The sequence below is a fragment of the Balaenoptera musculus genome, chromosome 6 (genome assembly GCF_009873245.2).
Source record: "Balaenoptera musculus isolate JJ_BM4_2016_0621 chromosome 6, mBalMus1.pri.v3, whole genome shotgun sequence".
NCBI lineage: Eukaryota > Metazoa > Chordata > Mammalia > Artiodactyla > Balaenopteridae > Balaenoptera > Balaenoptera musculus.
This window is the reverse complement of record NC_045790.1, coordinates 27,885,223-27,902,947: the sequence shown is the minus strand read 5'-3', so window position 1 is coordinate 27,902,947 and position 17,725 is coordinate 27,885,223. Positions and strand designations below refer to the sequence as shown.

At 36.2% G+C, this 17,725-nt stretch overlaps 1 protein-coding gene across 8 annotated transcripts in view; it reads right to left on the bottom strand.

Moving 5' to 3' along the window:
- Positions 1-17,725, bottom strand: part of CDC14B (cell division cycle 14B) — a 101,010-nt gene that overhangs the window by 20,430 nt on the left and 62,855 nt on the right. For all 8 annotated transcript variants that reach the window (XM_036856213.1, XM_036856215.1, XM_036856219.1 and 5 more), the window contains exons 5-11: positions 14,762-14,838; positions 9,010-9,076; positions 6,357-6,419; positions 4,185-4,272; positions 3,669-3,899; positions 348-486; positions 16-175 (exon numbers count right to left, since the gene is read on the bottom strand). In XM_036856213.1, coding sequence (XP_036712108.1) covers positions 16-175; positions 348-486; positions 3,669-3,899; positions 4,185-4,272; positions 6,357-6,419; positions 9,010-9,076; positions 14,762-14,838 — 825 coding nt within the window. The remainder of the gene's footprint in view (positions 1-15; positions 176-347; positions 487-3,668; positions 3,900-4,184; positions 4,273-6,356; positions 6,420-9,009; positions 9,077-14,761; positions 14,839-17,725) is intronic.

Below are 17,725 nucleotides of genomic sequence, written 5' to 3'. Positions count from 1 at the left end.
GGGTGGTTCGATTACCAGTTCATGTTCTTGCTTGTCTTGATTCTCGACCCCATTGATTGAAATGTCATCAACAGCCAAGAGGAGTTTTGAGACAGCTGCTCTGTGTTTTCCATTCTCCTGACCCTTTAACTTTTGACGAAAATAGTCACCTTCCATCCAGAGGCTTGCCTGTTTCCTACAGTATTTAAGTAACAATATCAAAATACAGCCTTCCAGAAAGATACATACAAACAACTTTCTCCTACTAGACTATCTGCTGTTACTGGAGCCTAAGGAAAATTCTACTTCCCATCACTTTCCAGACCCATGCATTCCTGAGGAATTACAAAAGCTCTCCATCCACTTACATCATCAAAAATTGTTGCTGAGGTCCAATCACTGAGCCAGGTCTGCAGATTCTGACCCAAGCAATGGCCTCGGTTGCTGTCATCCTGTAATGCTTCATGATGTAGCAGGCTATCAAAGTGCCTGTTCGTCCAAGGCCAGCTAGGAAAATAAACAAACCAATGAGACCTGGTGTCATGTGCCCCAGAATTTCGTTGGGCAGGTAGAATTTTTTAAAAAAGCTTCCCATGATTCTGCTCCCCTCAACAGTGGTTCACATGTTTTGATGCACAGTACAATCAACTGGAGAGTTTTTTTGTTTGTTTGTTTTTATTATTCTTTCTTTATTTTAGGCTACATTGGGTCTTTGTTGCTGTGTGCGGTCTTTCTCTAGTTGTGGTGAGCGGGGGCTACTCTTCGTTGCAGTGCACGGGTTTCTCACTGCAGTGGCTTCTCTTGTTGCAGAGCACGGGCTCTAGGCGCCAGGGCTTCAGGAGTTGTGGCTCGCAGGCTCTGGAGCGCAGGCTCAGTAATTGTGGCACACGGGCTTAGTTGCTCCACAGCATGTGGGATCTTCCCGGATGAGGGCTTGAACCCGTGTCCCCTGCATTGGCAGGCGGATTCTTAACCACTGTGCCACCAGGGAAGCCCAACCGGAGAGTTTTAATTGGTATGTGATGCAGCCTGGACACAGAGATTCCTAAAATCCCTCACTTGATTCTATGTTTAGCCAAGATTGAAAATCACTTTCTAAGCGATGATTCTCAGTAAGTGCAGTGTTTTATACTCTGGGTTTTCAGTTAATGGAACCACCATCTTTCCAAAAATACAGGCTTAAAATCTTGTACTTTCTCCCTCATCCAACTGTTTTTTCTACTCTACTTTTATACCTATTTGCACGTGGACTTTTTTTTCCACTCTATTCCTGCTGTCCTCCTTTACTCTCGTCTAGACTAGTATCATTACCTCCTGTGATGGTTAATTTTATGTGTCAACCTGGCAGGTGTATTTGGATGAAATTGGTAGACTTTAAGCCAACTGTCCTCCGTAATGTGTGTGGGCCTCATCCAATCAGCTGAAAGTCTGAACAGAACAAAAATACTTGCCTCCCAAAGTTAGAGGGAATTCTCTACCAGACAGCCTTTGGACTTGAACTGCACCATTGGCTCTCCTGGGTCTCCAGCCTGCCAGTTCACACTGCAGGTTTTATGCTCACCAGCCTATATAGTCACATAAGCCAATTCCTTATAATAAATCTCCTTCTCTCTATATATACATCCTACTAGTTCTGTTTCTCTGGAAAACTCCCACTAATACAGATTTTGTGAAGTGGCATGCTACTGAAACATTATGTAAAAATGTGGAAGTGACTTTGGCATTGGAATTCTAAAGGCTGGGAGAGTTTTAAGGCACATGTTAGAAAAAACCTAGATAAACACACCATTGTAAAGCAATTATACTCCAATGAAGATGTTAAATTAAAAAAAGAAAAAAAAAGAAAAAACCTAGATTGCCTTGAAGGGGCTGTTAGTAGCAGGAATACAGACATTAATGGTGATTCCAACGGACTCACATGGAAACTGGAAGAAAGGCAATCCTCGTTAAGAAGTGGCAAAAAAACCTGGCTGAATTGTGTTCTAGTGCTTTGTGGAAGGTAAAACTTATGAGTGACAACCTTGGATAATTAGCAAAGGAGATTTAAATTCATAAGTGAAGTGTTAAAGGTGCAGCTTGGTTTCTCCTGACTGATGTGAGAGGAGAGAGAGGAATTGAAGTAATTGTTAAGCAAAAAGGAACGAGAAACTAAACATTTAGAAAATTCTAGGCCTATTCATTTTGAAAAAAGTGAGAAAGTGTGTTCTGGATACCAAGGGTATGATTGAAAAATCAGTTCCATAAAGATATTACCCATGGATTTAATCAGCCATCTCATCAGAAGCTAAAAATACTGATGGGATTACACTGGAAGACTGCCAGTTTGGACTAAAGGGGACGGAAACAGGATGAAATAAAGGAAGGCTTTTACGTTTCAGGGATCCTATAGGACTGGACAACAGAGGTAACTGGTTGCAAACATGGCTTATCCTTCAAAAGAAGGTTAGTATGACCCTGAGGGTGATGCAGAGATCAGCTTCCACTGCAGGGGGCACAGGTTCAATCCCTGATCAGGGATCCTTGCATGCCATGTGGTGAACAACAACAACAAAAGACAGTTTATTTGTTTTTTTTTTTTTCCCAAAGATAGTAGTCATCTTTTCTTTTTAAAATTTATTTATTTATTTTTGGCTGTGTTGGGTCTTCGTTTCTGTGCGAGGGCTTTCTCTAGTTGCGGCAAGCGGGGGCCACTCTTCATCGCGGTGCGTGGGCCTCTCACTGTCGCGGCCTCTCTTGTTGCGGAGCACAGGCTCCAGACGTGCAGGCGCAGTAGTTGTGGCTCACGGGCCCAGTTGCTCCGCGGCATGTGGGATCTTCCCAGACCAGGGCTAGAACCCGTGTCCCCTGCATCGGCAGGCAGATTATCAACCACTGTACCACCAGGGAAGCCTGACAGTTGTTTTAATGTCTTTGTCTAGTAAGTCCACCATCTGGTCTTTCTTTGGGACAGTTTCTGTTGATTCATTTTATTCCTTTGAATGAGCTATCCTTTCCTGTTTCTTTGTATATCTTGAGATTTTTTGGTGAAAACTGGACATTTGAATCTTATAATGTGTGAACTCTCGAGATTAGATTTCTGATATTCCCCAGGTTTACTGTTTAGTTTTTCTTTTCCCCAGTGTTGGATTTTTCTTAACAAAAATGTATCCCTTGCCTTCTTAGTTAACTAACAAAAGGAGAAAAGTTAAATAAATCCTAGTATATTCATAGAATGTGTTATTACACATTCATTCAATAAATATTTATTAAGTGCCAAGCACTGTTCTAGCTGCTGAAAGCCTAGCAACTTGTCAGAATATAAAGTCCAAAAGATAAGCTCTTGGAGCCTGCTCTGCTTACTGACATATGCCAGAACCTACCAAAGTAGGCACTGAATAGATATTTGATGAATAAATGAATGTGATAAGCCTTTGTAGTATTACCCATGAATACAACTTAATTTACTATACTTTCCATATGAAATTAGGGTTTTAAAAGCATTCTTTATATGTACAGCCTTTTTATGACAATCATACCTCAATAAAGTGGTTTTAAGAAAAAAAAGTAAATCACAAAAGGAAAAAAAAAGCACTCTATAAAAAACAAAGGCATCTTCATGTGTCCTTGCATATAATCTAAACGAGTATGGTATGTTTCTACACATATATACATTGATGTCCCCCATTTTTTAACCAACACTAGAAACATACCTTTACAGTGTACTGCAATGGCACCCTCTGCATTTTCACAAATATCCAGAAATTCTTTAACAATGGCATCAGTAGGGGTGCTGCCATCCGCAAAGAAAAGATCATAGTGATCGAAACCAGCGTTCGTAAAGCGTTTGGCATCATACATCCTTTTATTCAGACGAATAATGGTAGTAACGTTGTGATTCTTAAAATACGGAATATAAGCCTCAGGAGAATGTTGGTGGTAACCTACATAAAGAAATTCACCAGATGCTGTAAAATGCAGAAAGAAAACAATGGATAACAATTTCACTTGTAACTGGGTGGAAACAGTATCTGGACTGGGGATTGAATACCAGTTTGATTATAACTGTGAAAAAAATAAATTTAAAAAGTTAAAATTCAGGCAGAATGATGTGCTAAAATGTCCACGTACACTTAATTAAGACAGTCGAGCTTTGGCCTCTTTTAAAAGAAAATATTGGATAGATACTTTTAATAACAAAACTATACTGGTCCCATGTATTTGCATACCACTTTCAAGTCTGGTTCTTGAATGAGGTCCACAGAAGGCAAGAAATCGGTCTGGTATTATCCAATTTAAATCTCCATTTTCTGCTTTCTGCAAAGGGAAGACCAAAACAAGATCAATGTATGTGTATGTATACGTGTACCTAAGAACAGGTAAGAAATAAATCAAGAGTTGCCTTAAGATCTATAGGCCAGGCAAGTAACCCAAAACTGATTTATTTGACTTAATTATCAGCCAAGGGAATTGATGAGTTCATTCCAAGCTAAAAGATGTAAGCAGGAATGAGGACAAGCATTGCCACATGTTCTGATTTTGAAGTAAAACCAGAAGTCTGGAGTTTTTAATGAGAAATGTGTGGTAGATTTCATTGAATCACAGGCATCACAGATTGTAAGATATATCCTGAATTCAGAGAATTCCTATTCAAAACAGGATAAAATGGGCATCGTGGACTCAATGAAAAACACTAATCCAAAATTTCTAAATATACTTATAGAGACTAAACAAAGCTACCATGGTGGTCTGTAGCTACCCTGTGTCTCAATGAAGTTTCACTGAAAGTAAACGACATTTGTGGGTGACCCTGCTACTCTCCCGTAATGCTGCAATTTCCGCATTAGCGAGAGGGAAGCTAATTAGCACCTACATTACTCCTTAGTAAAAAACACATAAAGGCATCACTGTGCTACACTGAGGGAATACCAACTGGTGTTTTTATTAGTTTTGCTTATCTAAAAAGAGAAAGTATATTTTATTTTAAATGTTTAATTTTATAAGGAGAAGCACAAAAAATGGTGTTAATAATTCAATTATATTCAGTAGTTAAGATGGTAAATAAATATTGATGTATATTGTACTTTATAAATGTACTGCTCTTACACAGAAGTAAAGGCAGAGTTGGCCTAATGAATCACACAATATGCTTTTAAGTGTTTGGTACATCACAGTAGTGACTAGTAGTAACTATTAACCCAATTTATCAATAAAATAGTTCAGTTATACTTAGGAGTTTAAAATAATAGTTACTTTAAAAATTGATTGTGAAAGAACAGTTATCTGAGGATTCAAGATACTGCTGAATAAAGTACTGTCTATGGAATCACTCCATTATTAGTGAGACTGCTCAAGATAACTATAGCAGGATAAAAAAGAAAAACAAGATTCCACAAGTATTCTTGGCTGGAAAAGACCTTTAGCATAACATCTTACTCATTATCTACTTGGAAGGTAGAATGGTAGAATCAAACTACTCATTAAAAAAAAAAATACACTACATTAAAAAACATAGAGGACATCTGTGGTTTTGCCTGGCTGGACTCTCTCCTCTCTGTGCCCCCCCCCACCTTTCTTGGTCTGTATGATTTGATAGGGCTGACCCGATTCCACTCCTGTGATGGCCAAAGTATTCTACACCTACTCATCCCCCACCCTCACCAAAAACACAACCTAGGTCAGGGCTAGAGACATGATCTAAGCCAGGTCAATGAGAGGAATTCGAGAGTCTTCTGCTGGAGCTATGAATTTTCTTTTCCAATGAGTTGGGTAAATCAAATGGGTAAGTCAAAGCTGTTGGTAGCCATCTTTATTCCAACTGGGGAGAACTGACCTTGGAACAAAACTAGCTTCAGCCCAATTTCTGGTAAGTGCTTGAGTACCTGAATCTGGTCATGAGTGAAGTTACACTAGCTCCTGGACTTTTTATTTACGTAAATCAATAAATTTTCCCCATTTTATTTAAGCCATTTGTGTTTACTTTTTGTAATTTGCATCCAAAAGTGTCTTGACTTCTCAGAAACAATAGGTTCTGACAAAAACAGATATTTTCCAGAGTTAATTAGATGTATAATGGCTATTCATTTCATCAGATCCTATGCTAAGGGTTTAACAAACATTATCTCATTTAATCACTGTATGAAAGTCATCAATAATAAAAAAATTTAAACTAAAAATTAAAGAAAAATGCCAGAGCACACTCATTCACTCTGGAAAGATGTATCAAACGCAAAAATCAATATGAACTAGGACTACAGAAATAGGAATAAGAGAAAAAAAGACTTGAGTTTTTTTTCACTCTACACACATCTAAATTGTTTGATTTTTCAAAAAATAAGAATATTACTTCTGGAAGTAAAACATGCATAAAAGAGTTAAAAACAATATCCTTGAAAACTTACTTCATAGTATTCATACTCATCAAGGTTAAATGAATTGAAATTAAGGAAGCCATACTGCATTGCCTAAAATACAAAGGAAAGCTTTTAATAACAAAGATGCAAATAAGGAAACAGTTTCCAATCCAATTTCTTAATAATAAGTATCAGGAGGCACCCCAGAAAAACATTATTATATTTAGATTATGTTCCATTGAGTAGTTTTCAAAGGAGGTGGGCTATGTCTTTTAAATGTTTCCATTATCAGGAAAATTAGTTATAACAATATTTATTTTAATGAACTTTTATTTTTTATTTTCCTTCATCAGTCATCCTATCCATGCAAGATCTAAATAATCAAGCCTTCAAAGTAATCCTACTAGTTTATTAGATCAACATCATTCAGGCTCAAATATAATGCATAACCCAACGGTTGCTAAATAAATAATATAAAGGAAAGAAACCATGGGTTAGTTTATATCAAACAAATCCCACACATTTCATAAACATCTTCACTTTCAAATTCTGAACAGTCTTGAATTAAAAGATGAATGTTCCCTATACTAAAGACAGCCCAGAGATCAACACTAAAATGCAAAATTTTGAGGGAAAAAACCCTTCTTTCAATAAGGAAAAATATATGAATTTTCTCTTCTACTCTGTAGCCTCACTCTGAGTTGCAATGGGCAGAGCATGCTAAGCAAAATAAGCACAGTATCTATTTTCTGAGACAAGGACGAGCTGGCGGCCTCTGACAACCGTTCTCCCAGCTTACTGAGCCAGACAGTATGTAAGCAACAATTCTTGATCAAGAAGGTATTCTTGGTTCAGAAGGGGTGATTCTGCAAACCCAGTGTGCAAAATGTAAACTACTGGAATATGAATGAGAAATAAGAAGGCTATAATACCAAACAAAAAAAACTCATTTTATAAAATATAGTTGCTTAAGTCCTAATTCCAAGACCAAATCCACGATGAATTTTATTTCTTTGAATTCGGAGTACCCAATATATATCATATTTGGACTAGAATGATACAATAACATAATACAACAACAGAGTGATACAGTAAAATAACAGAATGATACCATAAAATGTATCAGTTTGCAGGGAATTTCTATTATTTGAATTTCATAAGGAGATCCTATGAGAAGTAGCACTTAAAAAAAAAGCACTACTAAAATCAAGACATAATTATTGATACATTTATAAAAATTTCAAATACACAATAATATTCAAAATCAGTCACAAATAGAAAATGTTTAAATGGAAAATCAGAAGCTGTTGTCTCTTGAATAAAATTAAATGTAGCATGAAAAAAGCAATCTTTGATCTATAGTTACAGCTAATTAAACTTTGGATATAACATCTGATAAAAACAAAGCCAATGTTATAGTAGACCATCTCCAAGGCCCTCATAAGTGTTTCTTCTTCTTTTCTTTCTTTGTTTTAAAAGGTGCTGGGAGCAGAGAGAAGGGAGCCCTAGGATCAAGGACAAGTATGCCTGGCTACATCAGCAGTTCCCTGGGGTCCATCTGGCAAGGACTGCAACTGTAGCTAGAAGGGGTCATCTATACCTACTGTCCCTCCATCTCCTGATCACCTCCTCTGCCCATGACCTGCCTAAACTGCGGCCTCATGGAGCTGTCTCAGAGCCTGCGGCAACTACCTCCATTAGCTCCATACACCACAGAGTTGCTGGACTCAGCCCCAAAATTAAGGTCCATCCTCATTGCCTTATATAGGAAAAAAGATATAATAATTAATCTCTGAATTTGTATACTAATTAGGTCTCTCAGTTTAACCCATAAAATTTCTGTCAGAATTCTCAGAAAGCCACCATGTTTCATTATACAAGAAAGTAAACCTGGGTTCCTTTTGCCTCTGAAAATACAAGCCACACAAACTTGAGATGTTTTTGAAGGCTTATTTGATCCAAGGGCTACTGACTGACAATTCTAGTTTCTTGCACGGCCCTGATGTTCAAGAAATATACCTGAGGGAGTGAGTGTTATAACCAGGGTCTGCTGCATCACATGACTCCAGGGGACCCTGTTTATTTAAAATGTGGTAAGACGGTTGTCCCCTGGAGTCAAAGACAGCAAGTAGCCCTGGTTATAAAACACAGGAGTTATTTTTAAATAGCTTTGACAAAGCAGTAGTGACCTATACTTAGTATTATATAAAACCTAGTAACAAACTAATGGGCTACTCAAATACTTCTGTTGAACTAGAAATTGAATGCTTGAAGATACAAAAACAAAGTATTTGACAGTTACTGTGTTATAGAAATGTCTGTTGTAAACAGAATTGATGGGAATCAGACCCATAAAATACATAAATCAAAGAGAACTTAGAAACCAGTAACCTATTTACTTCTTGTTTTTCTTTGAAATCATAACACATTCAAAACCAGTTCTGAATTTAGAACCTAATTACAAAACTGTTTCTTATTGTTCCCTGTGTTCAAGTGGCTTTTCCCCCAACTCATGCACAGAAGCACTCAGATTCAGAATAATCTGTTTTCTAGTTTAGTGTCATTCTAATGTTGGCAGGGAAATGGGATACCTCTCACATCATATACATCTTGGAAGATCTTTGGGGAAGAAGGCCTGTCTTCCTTGCATTGTACTTAAGTTCTCCAGCACAACACTGGGTGTATCCTACGAGTCACTTACCTTCTTTACTGCATAAAAACAGTCAAGAAGTGTAATGTAGAAATTGCAACTCCCATAGGCAGCATCTCTGAAATTCCAAAAGTATTGAAATACATAGCTCAGTTAATTTAATTTTCTGCTGTACACTTATCTCAAGACAAAGTTGATTAGAATTTAAAATCAAACACATACTCAGGATCAGTCTCAAAAAAAAAAAAAGAATTCTTGCCTTTTGGTTTTTAAATAAAGGATAAGTCACTGTTATACAGTTCATTGTAATTTCTACCTATTCCAGTAGATACTGTTTTATAGATGTGGATCAATAATGACCACATCTTAAATTTCAAATGATCTCTGTAGACTGTTTTTGGCTTTAATAGTTGAGCTTCAAAAGTTCCTTCTTGAGTTCAACTTCTCAATAGTATGTACTCCTTCCCTCAAAAGGGAAAGGCATTTGAATTTTTTCTTCCAACTGGAGAATACTGTGTCAAACTGTTAGCAGGAAAGACTGCTTTTTGATTCTGTATATACATGTTGTGTGTGTGTGTTTATCTCCATCCACGTAGCAAAAAAAATTTGGAAAGCAAGCTAATATTTGAAATAATAGGTGCAAGCTAAAAAGCATTTTGCTCCTCTCATTATGCTCTTATACTTTTTAACAATTTAACTGGATAACTTCTTTCTGGTTCTTAAAGGACAACAGTACCAATAAAACCACAGAAACTAAGGAGTCAACTACTGTTAGGAGAATCACTCTACATTGGAGAAGTGCTTAAATTAAGTTAGACAGCCCCACCCAACACTGCATCAACACCTGTTAGTAATCTTACTACAAATGTCTTATGTCAGTTAAGATTTTGTCCAGAAAAATAAGGTACTCCTCCATTCCCACCTGCTTCTCCTTTTTGGCTACCTTGAGTCATTTCATTACAAAGTGAAAATTTTAAGAATTAGGCAAGATAAAAATGAATTTAATTATGATCATTCTAGGCATGCCAAGCAACTGTGCCTATCAGAATGGTACTTATTTGGTCCCTATGTGGAACCAGGTTGCTACTGGAGCCATTAAAATTAATTGCCTGCCGTGGTTGGGTTTTCACACTGTGATTCACTTACCTGAAAAATTAAACAGCACATTTAAAATGTTTAGTTCTTGTACAAACTTTAAGAATATAGACTATTATAGCAACATTAACATCAAAGAAAAGGGCATCCTTTTTAGCTAAGACAGTTTTAGACATTACTGTCTGAATTAGTTAGATTTACTTAAGTATATGTTAGGCTTCATGAGGATTGGACGCAAGGCCTTACAATGTGCCATTTTTGTTCTGTAAGCTTTTGAATTTAAATGCTGCTCTTCCAAAAGCTAGGAAAGGTCTCAATGCAACCGAGAAAATGATTTTTACCAATAGCTTACTGGCAATATTCAGGAAGGAGAAAAATAAAATGACCTGCAGCATTAGTTCTCAGAGAATATACTCCCTGGGCAAGGAGCACCAACATCCACCCCACTTGTTAGAAATGCTAATTCTCAAGCTCCACCCCAGACCAGTTCTAGTGTTGGGGCTGGGTCCTCCAGGTTATTGTGATATATGTTCAAGTTTAAGAACCACTGACTTATAGGATCAACACAAATAATGTTTTGTACAAGTAATTGTTTCATGGAATAAGGAATGTTTTGTACAAGTAATTGTTTCATGGAATAAGGAATGTTTTTAAGATAAAGAAGCTAAGGTAGGAAAATGAAGTAGTTTAGTCTAAATCAAAATCAAAATTATCAGTGGAAAGACGATGAACTCTCAAATTGCATCCCAATGTTTTTCACCATGTCTCCTCAGTTAGCTATGATTATTATCTTCTTAACCTATGATAATTCTTTTCCAATCAAGTTAAAGGCATGTTGATTCAGTTTTTGTGAGGATTTGATGCATTTATTCAATGCATAACTTTGAATAAACCTACTGTGGGCCAAGCCCTGCTCTAGTCAAGCTTTGATCTGAGCTTGGATAAAGTTCTGCCACATTATCTGAATAGACAAGAATCTTTCTTTATTCACTCATGTTTATTTCATTAACACCTCCAACTTTAAACACATCCACACCTCCTTCCTCCCACCCAAGCAATCAGACTTCTTCAAAATGGTAAAATAGCAGCTACGAATCTGGATATAAGCCTTTGTGAGGGGGAAAACCTTGTCACAGATCATTTAACAAACTTGGAAAAACAGATGAGAATCAATAAAGGAATACTGCTTAGAAACTGCAAAACGATGTCAAATACTAGTTTAAAAAAATAACAGTTTTCATAGCAGCTTGCATTCATAACAGCCTAAAACTACAAATAACCCAAGTATCCATCAAAAGGATAATGGACAAATAAATTGTGGTATATTCATAGAATGGAATGTTTCAAAAGCAATAAAAATAAGACAAACTATTGATACTAATACCTGCCACCACATGGATAAATCTCACAGACATTATATATTTAAAACACAAGATCCCAGCTCTCCAAAAATGTATACTGTATGATTCCATTTATATGACATTAAAAGATAAGAAAAACTTTTAGAAAGGGGGTAAAAGAGAATCTTCATGCGGGCTGACAATTTTCTGTATCTTGAACTGGATGGTAGTTACATGTAAATATGTAGGAGTTTACTGTGATGTACACATAGGGGTTAGAGTTTTTAATTGTGTCTAAGTTATACATGGTTTTTAAAAGGAAAAGAACATGAATGTTTAACAAATGTCATCTAAGGATCAGGCACCAAGTGTTTCACAAGCAGGATGTTACTTAATCCTCACACCTCATTAGGGTGATCCTACTATAGTTCCCACTTATAGACTAAGAGACCAAGGCTCACATTTGTAAAGAACCACGGAGATATTAGTGGCAGAACGGAGAGTCAAACTCCCATCTCTCTGATGTCAATAGCCAAGCTATTAGTAGCTCTGCAATACTACCTCTCAAGAAAATAAAGAACAGAGCGCCCCCCCCCAAAAACCAAAAAAACACACACAAAAAGAACAACTAAGAAGCAAGGAGTATTATAGGTAATACCAAAGAACAGAAGTATATGCTCTTCATATAACAATGATCCAAAAGTATTAAGAAAATGTTGAACTATATTTTATACTGTTTTTTCAGGTAGACAGGTAGAGAAATATCTAATACAATTCATTAAGAAATCATATATATATATATATATATTTTTTTTTTTAAACTCAGTGGTTGAAGAATTATATGTAACTTAAATTACATCCAATTAAATACTGTTATGAGCCTAAAAGGAGTTATTAACTACAAATGAACACTATTCTTGCACAATCCCTTGTTAGCAGTTATATTTATTCTATGCTCTTGAATTGGCAAAGATAAAAGACTATAGTGTAATTTCTGTCAAAATATTATCAGGTTTTATTAATCCTGATTTGCCTACTGTCTTTTTTTTAAAAAAATATTTATTTATTTATTTGGCTGTGCCCGGTCTTAGCTGTAGCGCTTGGGATCCTTGTTGCGGCATGCAGGATCTTTAGTTGTGGCATACAGGATCTTTTAGTTGCGGCATGCAGGATCTAGTTCCCTGACCAGGGATTGAACCTGGGCCCCCTGCATTGGGAGTGTGGAGTCTTAACCACTGGGCCACCCGCCTACTCTCAATTAGTAAGTTCTTCAGAACAGTAAAATGTGGTGAAGCACAGATTTTTAAATCTGTCAAAGGCTGATACTTTTGTAAAATACAATAATATTTGTACTATCACATACCCAAAATAATGCAATAATCTTATTTTATAAGTAAAAATGAATTACTAGAAAAATGGAAGGAAAAAACACATAAATACAAGCCTAAATTCTTCTATTATTTGATTCCACAGACATAAAAATACTCTATTAAATTGCTAAAAAGTCTGTAAAATCTTACTCGCAATTCCTGTACTTATCACAAGCTGGTAACAAAAAGTTCACAGACTGGCACTAGTTCACAGGCCACACTTGGAGAATCATTAAATGTTTGGCATCTATGACTAAAGAGATTCAAATTTCACAAACCTGAACTGCTTCTAGCTAAGTCCTGTTTTTTAGAGAATTAATGATTTTTGTTCCTGGAACCAGAAGCAACTAACTACATTTTTCAGTGCCAAACTTTAAGAATTTAAACACGGGTATGGCAGTAAACAACACTTACTCTATTTTTGATCCCTGTATTTAAATTAACACAATACTTCTCTTACATTAACAATGTTTCATGGATCCTTACTTAGATTATGTGAAATCTGTAAGCTTATCCCTGTTTCAGGACCTTGCGTTATAAACTTTAAGAATGGCACTATTATAAAGGATTACTATTATAAAAGAAGAGTTCTGTAGAACAAAATTATCACTACAGCAATGTGCCTATGACTCAGGGACCACAAACACAATCACTTCTTCTGAAGGAAGTATACGGTTGCTGTTATAAGTTGAGAAGAAAAATGGAGCACTCTCCAGTTTAGAAAATAACCTTCATCCCTTCCTACCTACCACAAAGAATACTTAAGATATCTCTGAGCTAGGAAGAAAGGCAGAGCGATACTGGGTCCAAAGAAATTCTTCTAATTGGCGAAATCACTAATACATGTGCAGCCTTTAGTGCAATATATAACTGAACTCTGCAGACTATCCTAACAAAAATCTCTAATTCATGGAGTATATCCATGGACAGTCCTACAGAGTTATTTAAGAAGGAGACAGATTCTGTGTAAGGTTAGGAACACTCATCCCAAAACTTGTCCACAATTAAGTCAGGTTCATAACCTTCCCTTTAAAGGCAAGCCCACGTCTTCAAAATCAGGCATTTGAGGTATATGCAACAATCCTAAAACTATTAACTAATTTGCAGGTGGAAGAATAATGCAGTATTTGAAATTCTCAATACAGTATGCGATGAGTAAAATCATTTCACACACTTATTATACTTAAGCACCATACAAGTATTTAATTATACAGCTAAGTCAAGCATTTTGATAAACAGGAAGAGCAACTTTTAGAACTTCATTTGATTTTAAAAAAAGAAAAAAACCCACAAGTTTTTGGGTTTTTTTTTCAAAATATCTTCCAACACAATCACCTGGTAACTTTGACATAAGGATGAGGATGTCATTAACTTATATAAAGACATTACTTATCTACCACCTCTTATGACACAGCCGTTTTGGTTTTTCAAATAGCAACCTCACCCACTATTTCTGCTGGCTGTGTCCCTAGGAAAAGGGGGTTCGTTTCTGCCCCAGAAGTAACTCCTGATTATTGGGAAAAACTTATTTCTTAACTCCTCAGGACCAAAACTCCGCAGTACTGGAAAACGGTCGTTTTGCATACTGTAACTCCAGGATTCTCATCTGATTACAAAGCACAGTTTCCATCAGTGAGAGTGGTTCTGACTTCTCATGTCGGAGCGATTCACCACCACTACCACTAGCACCACCACAGACATCTGGCAATGTCTGGAGACATTTTTGGTTTTCACAATTAATTTTCTGGGGTGAAGGTGTTACTGACATCTAGTGGGCAGAGGCCAGTGATGCTGTTAAACATCCTGCAGTACACAGGACAACCACCCCCCAACAAAATGTCCACAGCATCACTGTTGAGTAACCTAGATCTATGGTGTTATTTGCACCCACCTCAAAATGACTAATTATGAGGTCTTCTTTTTTCAGAAACAACTACACCAAGATATTTCTGGCAAGGGCCTGATTAAATGAATCTACCATAACATTCTTATATTTACCTGAAAGGAATATAGGATGTATCTCCAAACATTAATATTCTATATGCTTCTTCTGGAGTTTTCCCCAAATATATAACCTACATTTGAAGAGAGAAGAAAAAGGCAATTTACTTCTAAATAAAGATATAGTACTGTCACTGAGAAGTAAGCTTTGCACAATCTTTAGCCAATCAACTGAGCCTGATTCTCTAGCCTTCCCAAGGATCCTATGAGTCGCCCACTACCCAGTCAGTGAATTCCCCTTTTGTTTAAATCTGTTGTCATAGCTGGTTTCTGCTGCTTGCAGAGCCCTGACCAACAACTTTTTACAAAAGCCTTTTGTGGTAAGAAGTATAGCATTTCAAGAACAGATTTTCCACATCAAGATGTTAGACTGAGCACATGCTTTTACCTCATGTCCTTTCTAAAAATACACCGAAATGATAGTAAAGAAGTGTGTGGGAGATGGGGATTGGGGATGGATTGGGACTGGGAGGAGGATGAGAGGAACATAAAAGCAGAACAAAGATTTTTATTAACTCCATCCATTTAGATTTAACAGCTTACGATATTGTACGGGTTTCCTATAAAACTTCATTTGTTTACTATTGCCATTTGCTTCTTTTATCTTCAGAACCATGTTATGCTTCAATTTTTATCTGGTAGAATACTTCAAGTGGATTCTTCAGCATTTGAGGTCCACAGTTGGTGGACCTTTTTGTATTTCCAAAGTATCTTGTTTTCTGCCCTGACATTGGACTATGTATATGATTTCAGGTCTGCAGTCCTTTTCTCTCAACAGTTCATAGATGTTGTTCCACTGTCTTCTCATTTCCAGTACTGCAGAAGTATTTTACTAGTCTCATTCTCTTCTCCCCCTCCTCCTCCTCACAAGCAACCTGTTCTAGAAACTTGGATTTTGAGAATGTCCACTGGCATCCCCCTAAATAAGTCATCCCCCAGCCCCAATTAAGTTTGCCTCGGACTTTCTGACCCTCACTCTAACCGAAGGCGTATCTTTTTCCAACTCAGAATCTTCTGGCAGGACATTTTCCACCCATACATGGAGGCAAGGGGTGAGAGAGGCCACAAGCATTAGATTTGGCACACATATTATCACCCAAATTCAATTTAATTCTTAAGCTTACTTTGGGATAAAATACACTTTAAATTTTGACCAGTAAAAATAAATAACTAAAAAATTTAATTACAAACTTTTTATCTCCATTACTTAAATTTATATAAATGAGCTGTTTCTTCAACCAAATTGTGAACATTCTGAAGTAAGAACCCATGTCTTATGTTTCATTGTAACTCCAGATTCATATTGGGTTGGCCAAAAAGTTCATTCAGTTTTTCCATCCCATCTTACAGAAAAACCAAACGAACTTTTTGGCCAACCCAATACCTTTTATATGGACTCAGATTCCATCCTTAATTCATTGAACTTAAATCTACTTATAATAGTTAGGAAATTTTAAAATCATTGATAAAAAGTTAATATAAATATAAAAATATCATTGGATTAAGAAAAATTATAAAAATCAAAGATCCAGCAAGAATCTTTGAAACTTAGAGAAGGATGTATCTTAAAACAAGTCAGCTTCCAGAGGGCATTTTATCAATTTTGTTTTAAGACTCATAAATGGAAATGTTTACCCTGTTTCTGAAAATGATTTTATCCCATTTACTCTAAAAATAATACAGAACTATAATTAACTGTACAGAATCTTCTAACATTTATCTATAGCAGCATACAAACCCACAAAGAACAATCAATCCCAAGAACAAAGGAATGCCTTCTTACCTAGTATCAAACAAATTTTCAAGTACAATATTACTGACTCAGAGAAGGTTGTAATTTATCATGAATTAACTAATCAAAATCATCTATAATTGCACTCAACATTATATTTATCTATATATTACTTATTTAGATGTTTTAAGGATCAATCTGTCAATTGACTTTCTATTGTCTTACTATTTATTTGGAAATAGAGCATAACAGTTCCTTTAAGAAAAACTAAAAAGTCTTTTAAATCTAGTGCCCCCCCCTTCTCTACATTTACTCATTCTCTTCTAGTCTCCAACCTGCTTCCTTTCTCTTCTAAGACTTAATGAATAACTTTAGGAAAGCCTTTTCATTTCTCCATTCTATTTTAGGACTTCCTAGCAGGACTCCTCCAAAAAATTTCCTCTAAAAAAACAACAACAAAAACAAAAAACAAAACAAAACAAAACCAAATAAAAAAATACCTTGAGGCCAATGAGGGTACGAATAGGATTTGATTCACTGATGTACGTATATACATACATAATTTAAATAAATTAATTAAATGAAATCCAGAAACCTCATTCAGATTTTCCCTAAATTTCTAATACGAACTTCTCTCAAATTATATAAACTTTTTCTTAAGCACCAGGTTAAAGATAATTCCTCCAACTCAAGACTGCAGTTCCTTGGTTTCTTTAATTGCTAAAATTGCAATGGTATTATTTCCTTCTAACTTTCAAAACAGAAATAGTCTGTAATACATTAAATAATTGTGGGTTAGCCTTGGAATACAAATTCAGTTCAAAGAACCCAAGAACAATGTAACATTTTTTCCTATGGAGAAACAAAACCTATATTCCTAGTGATGAACTTTTTAAAAACATAATCTTTAAACCCAACTGGGGAATGCTTATACATAGAGAGTTTAGGTACAATGCAATAAGTTGAAGGAAATTTACAGATTCAGAATAAGTTTTTTACATAATACTATGGTCCAAATGTTTCTGTCCCATCCGAAATTCATATGTTGAAATCTTAACCTCCCAAAAGTGATGGTAGTAGGAGATGGGGCCTTTGGGAGACAGCCATTAGAGTGAAACCCTCGTGAATGGGATTAGTGTCTTATAAAAGGGACTCCAGAGAGATCCCTAGGCCCTTCTACCATGTGACAGCCCTCACTGGAGCATGCTGTCACCCTGATCTTGGACTCC